This window comes from Amphiura filiformis, chromosome 7 (assembly GCF_039555335.1).
Source record: "Amphiura filiformis chromosome 7, Afil_fr2py, whole genome shotgun sequence".
NCBI classification, from domain to species: Eukaryota; Metazoa; Echinodermata; class Ophiuroidea; order Amphilepidida; family Amphiuridae; genus Amphiura; species Amphiura filiformis.
In genome coordinates, this window is record NC_092634.1 from 23968826 (window position 1) to 23981728 (window position 12903).

A 12903-nucleotide genomic window follows, 5' to 3' on the forward strand; every position below is an offset into this window, starting at 1 on the left:
TTTTGACACCTTTTTATGAAAAATCGGTTAACTTGTCTCATTTTGCATTGCGCAGCCTGTTTGAGCATATTTACACCATTCAGGCTTGAAATAAACATAAAATATCACATATGCACCTCACCCCAGCAAAATTATACATTTCCTGAAAGATAATTGCATGATGGTTAGGGAATAGTTGTGACTGAATATGTCAGCTAAAACTGGACTTTTTCATTTTTTATCTTTCAATTCATATTTTGATTTCTCATCATATTTAAACTTCCCATGAAATTTCCCTTCAGAAAATGTATGCCTGTATAGGGGTAGGGCATACAAATTTACTTTTTGGAGAATTACCTCAAATGTCTTTTGACCTCAACTTTGACCTAAGATTATCGTTTGTCTAATACCTCTTTACTCGTGTAAACATGGGTCCAAGTTGCATGGAGAGAGCGCTTATACTTTGGAAGTGGGAGCAATTTTGTGCCTTCCATAGGGTTTGTACAGGTCACTTCCTCCATCTCCGCTAGCTCCACCTCCACCCTCAATGCTCAAAATACAAGAGACATTTCTCCGGAATGCTGCAGCTAACATGGCTAAAGGTAGCTTATCAACCTCATATCAGTGGCAGATAACAACACAAGAATAATTTTAAATTTAGCAGTAGATAGCAACACAAGGTAGTTTATCACACCCCATATCAGCAGTAGATAGCTACACGAGGTAGTTTATCAACACCTCATATCAGCAGTAAATAGCATCACAAGGTAGTTTATCAACACCCCATATCAGCAGTAGATAGCTACACGAGGTAGTTTATCAACACCCCATATCAGCAGTAAATAGCATCACAAGGTAATTTATCAACACCCCATATCAGCAGTTGATAGCAACAAAAGGTAGTTTATCAACACCTCATATCAGCAGTAGATAGCTACACACTGTAGTTTATCAACACCTCATATCAGCAGTAGATAGCAACAAAAGGTAGTTTATCAACACCTCATATCAGCAATATATGGCAACACAAGGTAGTTTATCAACCTCATATCAGCAGTAGATAGCAACACAAGGTAGTTTATCAACACCTCATATCAGCAGTAGATAGCTACACACTGTAGTTTATCAACACCTCATATCAGCAGTAGATAGCAACAAAAGGTAGTTTATCAACACCTCATATCAGCAATAGATAGCAACACACGGTAGTTTATCAACCTCATATCAGCAGTAGATAGCAACAAACGTAGTTTATCAACACCTCATATCAGCAATAGATAGCAACACAAGGTAGTTTATCAACACCTCATATCAGCAGTAGATAGCTACACACTGTAGTTTATCAACACCTCATATCAGCAGTAGATAGCAACAAAAGGTAGTTTATCAACACCTCATATCAGCAATAGATAGCAACACAAGGTAGTTTATCAACCTCATATCAGCAGTAGATAGCAACAAACGTAGTTTATCAACACCTCATATCAGCAATAGATAGCAACACAAGGTAGTTTATCAACACCTCATATCAGCAGTAGATAGCTACACACTGTAGTTTATCAACACCTCATATCAGCAGTAGATAGCAACAAAAGGTAGTTTATCAACACCTCATATCAGCAATAGATAGCAACACAAGGTAGTTTATCAACCTCATATCAGCAGTAGATAGCAACAAACGTAGTTTATCAACACCTCATATCAGCAATAGATAGCAACACAAGGTAGTTTATCAACACCTCATATCAGCAGTAGATAGCTACACACTGTAGTTTATCAACACCTCATATCAGCAGTAGATAGCAACAAAAGGTAGTTTATCAACACCCCCTATCAGCAGTAGATAGCAACACAAGGTAGTTTATCAAGACCTCATATCAGCAGTAAATAGTTACAGAAGGTAGTTAAACAACACCTCATATCAGTGGTAGATACATGTAGCAACACTGTCACTAGGTAGTTTATCAAAACCTCATATCAGTGGTAAATAGCTACACAGGGTAGTTTATCAACACCCCATATCAGTAGTAGATAGCAACACAAGGTGGTTTATCAACACCCTATATCAGCATTCAGCAGTAGATAGGTAGTTTATTAACACATCGTATACGCGTATCAGCAGTAGATAGCAACACTAGGTAGTTATCACACTCTATATCAGCAGTAGATAGCATCACACGTAGTTTATCAACACCCCACCTAAGCAGTAAATAGATACCTGGTGTAGTTTATCAACACCTCCTTATAAATAGTAGATATATAGCAACGCAAGGTAATTCATCAACACCTCATATCAGTGGTAGTTAGCAACACAAGGTAGTTTATCAATACAACACCCCATATTAGCAGTAGATAGTAAGTACCACAAATAGTTTAAATAGTTTATCAACACCCCCGTCTAAGCAGTAGATAGCTACATAAGCTAGTTTATGAACACCTTATATCAGCAGTAGATAACAACACAAGGATTATTATATAAACACGTCATTTCAGCAGTCAGTAGGCCTAGATAGCTACACACTGTAGTTTATCAACACCTCATATCAGCAGTAGATAACAACACAAGGCAGTTTATCAACCTCATATCAGCAATAGATAGCAACACAAGATGATAAATACTTCATTATCAGCAGTAGATAGCTATACACTGTAGTTTATCAACACCTCATGTCCGTGGTAGATATCAACACAAGATAGTTTATCAACGCCTCGTATCAGTGGTAGATAGCTATTATCAACACCTCAAATCAGCAGTAAATAGTTAAACAAGGTAGTTTATCAATACCTCATATCAGCAGTAGATACCTCATTTAATTTCAGTGGTAGATAACAACACAAGAACAATTATAAATGCTTTATAATCAGCAGTAGATAACAACACAATGTAGTGTATCAACACCTCATATCAGCAGTAGATAGTATCACACGGTTGTTTATTAACACCCCATTACAGCAGTAAATAGCAACACTATGTAGTTTATCAACACCTCGTATCAGCAGTAGATAGCAACACAAGATGATAAATACTTCATTATCAGCAGTAGATAGCTACACACTGTAGTTTATCAACACCTCATATCCGTGGTAGATAGCTACACAAGGTAGTTTATCAACGCCTCGTATCAGTAGTAGATATCAACACAAGATAGTTTATCAACGCCTCGTATCAGTGGTAGATAGCTATTATCAACACCTCAAATCAGCAGTAAATAGTTAAACAAGGTAGTTTGTCAATACCTCATATCAGCAGTAGATACCTCATTTAATTTCAGTGGTAGATAACAACACAAGAACAATTATAAATGCTTCATAATCAGCAGTAGATAACAACACAATGTAGTGTATCAACACCTCATATCAGCAGTAGATAGTATCACACGGTTGTTTATTAACACCCCATTACAGCAGTAGATAGCAACACTATGTAGTTTATCAACACCTCGTATCAGCAGTAAAGTTACAGAAGGTAGTTTATCAACACCCCCATTTCAGCAGTAGATAGCAACACTAGACTAGGTAGTTTATCAACACCTCATATCAGCAGTAGGCCTACATAGTTAGGCCCTGCAGCCTCAACACCTCATATCAGCAGTAGATAGCAACACAATGTAGTTTATCAACACCTCATATCAGTGGTAGATATAGCTACACAAGGTAGTTTATCAACACCCACATCAGCAGTAGATAGCAACACACGTAGTTTATCAACACCCTATTCAGAAGTATATTACAACACACGTAGTTTATCAACACCCTATATCAGCAGTAGATAGCAATACTAGGTAGTTTATCAACACCTCATATCAGCAGTAGGCCTAGATAGCAATACTATGTAGTTTATCAACACCTCGTATCAGCAGTAGATAGAAATACTAGGTAGTTTATCAGCACCTCATATCAGCAGTAGATAGCAACAAAAGGTAGTTTAACAACACCTCATATCAGCAGTAGATAACAACACAAGGTAGTTTATCAACACCTCATATCAGCAGTAGATAGCAATACAATGTAGTTTATCAACACCTCATATCAGCAGTAGATAGCAATACTAGGTAGTTTATCAACACCTCATATCAGCAGTAGATAGCAATACTAGGTAGTTTATCAACACCTCATATCAGCAGTAGATAGCAACAAAAGGTAGTTTAACAACACCTCATATCAGCAGTAGATAACAACACAAGGTAGTTTATCAACGCCTCGTATCAGTGGTAGATAGCTATTATCAACACCTCAAATCAGCAGTAAATAGTTTAACAAGGTAGTTTATCAATACCTCATATCAGCAGTAGATGCTTCATTTCAGTGGTAGATAACAACACAAGAACAATAATTATAAATACTTCATAATCAGCAGTAGATAGCAACACAATGTAGTGTATCAACACCGCATATCAGCAGTAGATAGCAACACAAGGTATTTTATCAACGCCCCATTTCACCAGTAGATAGCAACACAAGGTAGTTTATCAACACCTCATATCAGCAGTAGATAACAACACAAGATAGTTTATCAACGCCTCGTATCAGTGGTAGATAGCTATTATCAACACCTCAAATCAGCAGTAAATAGTTTAACAAGGTAGTTTATCAATACCTCATATCAGCAGTAGATGCTTCATTTCAGTGGTAGATAACAACACAAGAACAATAATTATAAATACTTCATAATCAGCAGTAGATAGCAACACAATGTAGTGTATCAACACCGCATATCAGCAGTAGATAGCAACACAAGGTATTTTATCAACGCCCCATTTCACCAGTAGATAGCAACACAAGGTAGTTTATCAACACCTCATATCAGCAGTAGATAACAACACAAGGTAGTTTATCAACACCTCATATCAGCAGTAGATAGCAACACAAGGTATTTTATCAGCACCCCATATCAGCAGTAGATAGCAACAAAAGGTAGTTTATCAACACCTCATATCAGCAGTAGATAGCAACACAAGGTATTTTATCAGCACCCCATATCAGCAGTAGATAGCAACACAAGGTAGTTTATCAACACCTCATATCAGCAATAGTTATATCAAACACCTCATATCAGCAGTAGGCATACTTAGGGCTTACACCTCATATCAGAAAGAAAAAGAGCAAGGTACAGCAACTTGACGTGAGGACAGAGGAAACAAGTAAAATACAGACCAGATTCAAGGCCCACAGAAGTGAGCCTGCAAAAACAACAGAGATCAAAAAGTGCACCAGAACAATGATTTAAATCACTTTTAATATAGCTTTAGGCCCTATCTAACTATCTTTATAACATAGAACAATTCCTGGAAGTGGTAATCCCTAATTAACATGCGCTGCATTATTATTAAAATTAGACATTGTGTTAAAGGGCCTAAGTCTTAAAAAAAAAAAAAAAAAGCTTAGGCCTCACAGTGTCTCAAACCCCAGGCAATGGCAGTTTCCAGCGATAGGCCTATATGTAGATATAGGGGCCTAAACCGGCAGTTTCACAAACGAATGCAGAATGCTTTTTTTTTTAATTTCTTTCTTTTTTCTTCTTTTTTTTGAGATTTTTTAATACTTTTGTCATTTGTGAGTGTTCAAAAGTACACAGCTAAAATTGTGGTTGATTTATTTACACATTTTAAAGTCAACTTGAAATTTATCCGAGTAGACCTAGGCCTATAGAGTAAAAATATTAAAATTAGGCCTCAGAATTTTAAGACAAATAAACTAACAAAAAATATGAAAAAGGGGAATTTGTTGTTTCAGCTGAGAAAAACAGATTTGAGACATAGGTGTTTATTTTATAGGCCAAACAAAAAACTTTTCTTTTTCAGGCCCCTGTTTTTTTTTATTGTCTAGCGCCCTCTCTTTTTAAAACCTGTTTGCAGTGACCAATAATACATTTTTCTGTCCGTGTTCGCGGACCTATTTTCCTTGATGATCTTGCTATTAATTTAATTTGGTTTATTTGATGCATTTATATGTCATTCACCTTTTTGAATGAAACCGAGTACACGGCGAAGACCGCAATCATAGTTTTATGGTAAGAAATCATGAAAATGTGTTTTTGTCCAACAAATAGGCGGAGCAATTTGATTGGTGTCACTTCCGGTTAATTCAATCACTTTCGCGCGGTTGTTGTTTACATTCGTGTAGCTAGAAGTCGTCGATTTTTAAAGGTATGTTTTAAGAATGTTTTGAATAATTGTATGTGATTATGTTACTTACACGCTTTGCTACACTAGTCAAATCGTGTCATATGCGGATTAGCACGTGAAGGAATTTGGTAAATAATGAATTTCAGGCCGTGTTTCGTGACATGCACAGCACATGGGAATTAGTGGTGAAGGTTGCCGAATTCATTAGGCTAAGTACAATAAGAACTTGAACTTGGTATTTGTATTTTTTTATAATCTTTCATTGCAGTCCACTTGAGTTCAATTAGGATGTAATGATGCATGTCATATACCACATACTGTGACATACATATATATACGTATAATTAGGACATGATTGAAGGGGCGTGTCCACAAATTACTAGTATTTTATAATAAATTTTATAAATTATTTTATTGTTGTTTTTTTGCACTTGCAGATAACCTGATCAGATTTCCTTGGATTGAGTCCCATTCTATAGATGTTAAAGATATCTTATTGAAACCTTTACATAATAATAATTGGTGTTTTAGCTGTCATTTGATACTAAATTTACTACCGGCATCAAATATATTTTTATTCCAATGATACATTAAAAAAACTAGTGACCACAGTGAAAAATGTGATGCCTGCACTCACTCATTTTAGATGTCAATTTCAAAGCACATGTCCCTATCATTAGGCTCTGAACAATCGATTTTGAGTTTCCCGTCACATAATTTTTGAAAACAAGTGAGTTGACTTTTTCATTATTCATTATTCATTATTTTCGTGACTTTCATTATATGACAAAATGCGAGTGTAAAACACGTTGTTATTTACCGCTCACTCACTCAAAGGATGTTTAACCAAATATATAAACTTGCAAAGAGGCTGCAAGGTCAAAATTGATACCAATTCCTTTCTTTTTACTATTATTTTTCTTATTTATTTATAATTTTGTGTGATTTAAGTACAAATTATCCAGTTAATTTCAATATTAAACAGTGCATACATTTTACTCTTCTATAGATACACTGTATTGAAACCAGATTCTCACTTAATACATGTATGTCAAAGTGTGAATTTGTAGTAACATCATGTGGGTGCATGGTTCATATACTTGTTTTCTTGCAGGTTACTCCCAACTGAGTGAATTAAAACAGGCAGCAGACAAATATTCCGATCAACAGAATTTTATTTCATATATCAGAACACATTTACAAGTGGTTAAATGAACAAAATAGTATGTTTTTGAATGCTATGATCTCTGTAATGGTATTCAACCGTACATTACCTCTTCCATGGTTATTCTTAATTGATATGTACATGACAATTCATGAATTGGTAAGCTTTACAACTCCACTATCGAATCTTGCGCCAACAAAATTAAAGGGAAAACCCCATGCATGTTTTGTCGATGTTGAATGTACCGCATAGTTCTTGCAGCAATGTCATAAACACAACGGAGTTGAAATATATAATTTTTTGCTCTTTTTGTATTAAATTTAATTTAAAACTATGTCGAATACTATTTAAAAATAAATAATTGATCAATCGGGACAACAAATATAAAATTAACAGTATTAATATATTTCTTTAATTACCACAAACAACGATATTGTGCAAAGTCACAAACAGCACTGTAGAATAAAAAATCAGACATTGAAAAATATTTTTGTTCGACCGCATATTTAGTGCAACAGTGTCACAATAGAGCAGAGTTGAAATATATAAATTTTGCCATTTTTGTACAGTCAAATTAATGTAAAACGATACCAAGTACTATTTTAAAATATATGATTGATATTTATGAAAAGAAATCCAAAAATAACAGAATCAGTATATTTTTTTTAAATTCGCACAAACATCACTATTCATTGTGCGATGTCGCGAACAGCACTGTAGAATCATTGATCTGCCAATGACAGCATTAATCTGTCAGTCCAGTATATGATACGCACGTGGAAAAGGACTGCGACATCAACATATTTACAAAGCGTTGCGAACCGGGCCTACAGGATCTAGGCTATCACTATCAGACGCCAATCAACCGGCCGCAATGAGTTTACTGCCGGTAGCGAAATCGATGTTTTGAATTTGATTTTTCCACTAAAAATGCACGGATTTCATCGTTTTTTTGCAAAAATGATAAGTTTTTATTTTTATTTTTCGAAAATCACAATAATGAATTCAAGTGCGAGCCCGAAAATGAAGTGCGGGCGGGCGACGGGAAACTCAAAATCGACTTTGCCAGGCCTTAGCTCAAGGCAGTTTATTGTTTCAACTCTTTTACAGAATAAAAAAAGATAACATTGTCAGCTTTCTTTTGATACCAAATTTATTGGTATACTAGTTTTTAAAGAAAATTTCAACATTTTTGCACTGCAAGGCACCAAAAAATGAAATTTCCCATTGAGTTTGTACATAACATAGTGAGCCGCTGCCTCCACCACCGCCATTCTGCTTCTGTTTAAGATACCTTCATGTAACTTTCCATAGTTCATCATTAAGGGGTGGGGTTAGACGTTCGCTTTTCGTATCTCTTTCCTTGTTGGAAAGGTATAACGTTGAGGAGATAGGAACATGTACCGTCATCCGGGACCTACTCTGCCATGTTTGGCTGAGTAACGGTACATGAACACGGTCTTTTGTGCCTATGTAAATTAGTCATTGTGTAAAGCTGTGTTTATACCCATGGGTTGCTCATCATCAGACTGAATCCTTGACCGACAGAGGGTGTCAATATAGACCTACGTGTCGCTTTTGAAAAACAGTGATTTATGCGCATGCTCAGCAGGCAAATACGACGCGATTTAGTACACTGATCATGCGTGCGATTCAGATTTCTGCAAAAGCGATTGAGTATAAATGCGTCTTTAGAAATGACTGGCGATTGTGTGTTCTCAAGTGGGTTTTATCATGTTAATTAGTGACCTGACACACATTTGTATTGGTTCGATCAAGCATTGACTTTTTGTACTGGATCGTTCAAGCATCTCCAACAAATTTTTCAATGTAAGTGCCTCTGGCCCTAGTGGAAGTAAAAACGGATACTATGGCCAGAGTTCTAAGGCTAGGGTGGGGTATGAACGTTGGACAGTATTTATTGTGGGACATTAGAGCACATCAGATATATCGAATTGCATTCTGAATACGAAGAATGTCCTTCTGATATCAAATAATTTTGATTTTGTTAAATTCTCAATGTAATACACATTTTATGGCAAATGATTAAAAATTGATATTTTTGATATTTAACAGTACTCAAAGTAAACTTTATAAATCTGATGATTTATACTTAAAGTGTATGTAGGTGGGATGAAAAGCCGACGATCAATTGAAAATTTTGACCTTTCGATTTGAAGATCTGGATTTTTTCCCCAAAACACACAAAAAAAATAGGTCTTTTTGGGAAAAAAAATCCATATCTTCAATATGGAAGGTCAAAATTTTCAATTGATCGTCGGCTTTTCCTCCCAGCTACATACACTTTAAGAATCTATTCATTAGATTTATAAAATTTACTTCGAGGACTGTTATAAATATATCAAAAATGTGAAAAATATCAAATTTTAATAATTTGTCATAAAATTCTTCGTATTCAGAATGCAATTCGATATGTCTGCTGTGCTCTCATGTCCCACAAAAAATACTGTTGAAATGCTCAAAACGCTCATTTCAGATCCCTTAATATATTAGTTAATTTATTGCCATAGCTTCTTTACTTTCAAAGATATGCTCAAAAAACAAAACAATCATGGTGAAAAGTGTGACACCACCACCCTTTTTGTGTGTTCAGTTCAAAACGCATGGCCGTATTGCAGTTCATAAAACGAAACATGCCTTTTAGAAAACAAAAACTTTGTACCGTAGATTAGGGTGAATAGGGACAGTTTTGGCACTCTCTTGATTGTAGTTTTTTTCCTGTAGCCCCATGAGCCAAACTTTTGAGGGCATATTATGTCCACCCATTATGCCTTTAATCCACCATTATAAAAAATTGAATATATGTGGGGGTATATATTTTTAAATAAAATTTTGGTGTCCCTATTGACCCCGACTTTGGGGTCAATAGGGACAGCACTGGTTTTGATAAGGAAAGTACAACTTTGAAGGAGTGTACTTGCATTTTTACCCCCACATGGAGGGAAAAGGGACACCAAGTGAGTTTTAAAAAACAGTAGAAACATGTCAAGGTAATTCATACCATCATCTGATTAAAATCTGATTTCTTGACAACGTTGATCAGGCTCGTCAGTACAATAAGAGGAGGAGTAGGGTGTGGTGGGGTAAGGATGGCTGTGGTAGGGTTCTGGGTGGTAGGGAAGTAGGTGGGTAAGGTAAGGTGTTGGGGTAGTGGGATCAGGGTGGTGGGGTATAAGAAAAGGTATCATGGTGGTAGAGGTAGTGGATAGGATTGTGGTGGTGGAGCAGTGGATAGGGTGGTAGGGTAGGGTAGGGGATAGGGTGGTGGGGTAGGATGGTGGAGTGCTGGGGTAGGGTGTGGGGTAGAGAGTTCTGGCAGTGGCATTATAGCCTGGGTAGGGTGGTGTGGTAGTGGGATATGGCGGTGGGGATGGTAGGTTTAATGAGGCTAGTGGGGTCAGGGTGTGGTATAGTGTAAAAGGGTGGTGGTGGTAAGGTTAAGGTGGTGGGGTAGGTTCATGAGGGTAGTGGGGTTAGGGTGGAGCAGGGTAGGGTGGTTGTGTAGGGTGTGGTGGAGTAAGGGTGTTTGTGGCAAGGGTGTCCCTATTCACCCCGTATCAGGTGACTTTTACCTGAAAAATATTTAAAAAATTGTTATAAAAATTCCTGTCAGAATTCATAAATAATCTTTTAGAGAAAGTTGTAAGACATAACAGGCTAGGTCCTGGTGAATTTCCAGCTCATTTTCTAAAGTAGTGGCCGTGGGAGCAGGAAAGTTTTGACCACACCATTTTTTAGAACTTTTTTTAGATAATTTTATTTTGGACACCCTGTATACCAAATTTATTCTTTAACATCTGCTGAACCATTTTCTAAACACTGTTTGATTGCTCTTTCAATATGTGGAAATTAAAAAAATTGTTAACCAAATGCGAAAAAATGAGATTTCAAAAACTTTTCTCATTTTTGTCCCTATTCACCCCTCAAGGTCCCTATTCACCTCAATCTCACGGTACCTTACGAAAGAAAGTCTCCTAAATTACTAACTTTTTGGACAGTTTTTGAGAGGTGCAAAATTAGCATTGTCCATTGAGGCACGCTGTTTAATTGCGTTCAGAAATTTCAATCATCACAACAAGTTGAAAACAAATTGTGTCTGAGTTTGATTGACAATTGACACAAACTATTAGTATTTTTATCTCAGGCTCGGATTATACTTACATTGATTTTTGGAATGCAAATGTGGTAAAATTGTACTTACATCTATGCAATTCACCTTTTCGGTAAATCCCATAACCCTTTGCGAGTACACCTGAGAACTTGTCATTTGATGTCACGCCGACTTGCAATGCGCAGTAACGATGTTCGATAAACGATGTGCGCATCGGCGCAGATCGGCGTGACGTCAAATGACAAGTTCTCAGGTGTACTCGCAAAGGGTTATGGGATTTACCGAAAAGGTGAATTGGGTTTGACAAGGTTAGTGCTCAGAAGTGTAGCTAGCCTTGAAATGATGATCAAAAAGTAAGCATGAGTTAACTGACATAGTTGGTGGTTGCAGGTTGTAATGGAAATCTTTTGTCGATACATTTTCTCATCCTAATAGGTTACAGTAAGCCATGGGAGACAAGGTACTGTTAATTGGCAGTGGTGGACGTGAGCATGCTATTGCATGGAAGTTATCAGAGTCACAAGATGTTAGTCGGATACTGGTGGCTCCAGGCAATGCGGGAACTGCAACCTCAGGCAAAATATCCAATGTTGGTAAGCCACTCTGCTAAAATATCTTTTTGCTGTCTTTGTCCCCATGTCTGTCTTTCCAATTGTCTGTCTCTTCTATGATGTCTAATCCGTCTGTCTTAAAGTCATGAAATAGTAGGCCTATTTATAAATCCTCTTGGTTTTGCAACATTAATTATTGAGCCTGAAAGTTTCTTCTGAAACCAACATTTGATTTATGATTTTATTAACCTGCACAACATCGCGGCCAAACGGCTGAATTGCATTATCAAGAAACAAATATTATGAAAGAAACCAATTACACATAATGGCCTTTGGCCTTTCCACAAAGACATTACTCATTGCTGTGCTTCTTTAGCTCATCTCTGCATACAATTACTGTGTGTGTATCATGTGCCCGTTTGTTTGTCCGTCTGTCTGCCTGTCTCTTCCATCAAGTCTGGTCACACAGTCTGTGTAATTAGTATTAGAAAGGGTTTGTGATCTTTAAGTTTAATATCATGGCAGAAGGTAATGTGGCTTGTATAATGCTGGGGAAACAATTTTAATCGTTTCATTACTGATGCTTAAAAGCATCAGTAATGATCTCCTGCACTTGTGTATTTGCGTAATATATGTTTGTGTATATTGTATACCTGGACTGCCTACATTAGTACCCAGTTTTAACCACCGTTTATCAGTGGGAGCTGATGGCCTAATGGATAAGGCGTCCGTCTAGAGATCGGAATATGGTGGGTTCAAATCCCATGCCAGCACATTCCCTTGCTTTTTTTTTGAAGTTTGGTTGTGTGCCGGGTGGGATTTGTGTTTATTTTTGTAGTATTGTTTAACACTTTGGGTTGGTAAACTATCCTTTCTTTCTCTTTAATATCATGGTTCTGCACTCTGAAGCGCTAGATTTTGATGACAGTGCAAACTATGAGGTAGTCTACT

At 36.7% G+C, this 12903-nt stretch overlaps 1 protein-coding gene across 1 annotated transcript in view; it reads left to right on the plus strand.

The window, feature by feature from the left end:
• Positions 1-6011: 6011 nt before the first annotated feature.
• LOC140156921 (trifunctional purine biosynthetic protein adenosine-3-like) overlaps positions 6012-12903 on the plus strand; it is a 32045-nt gene continuing 25153 nt past the window's right edge. Inside the window, 2 exon segments of the mRNA XM_072179962.1 lie at positions 6012-6125; positions 11837-11994. Coding sequence (XP_072036063.1) covers positions 11850-11994 — 145 coding nt within the window. The 5' untranslated portion in view covers positions 6012-6125; positions 11837-11849.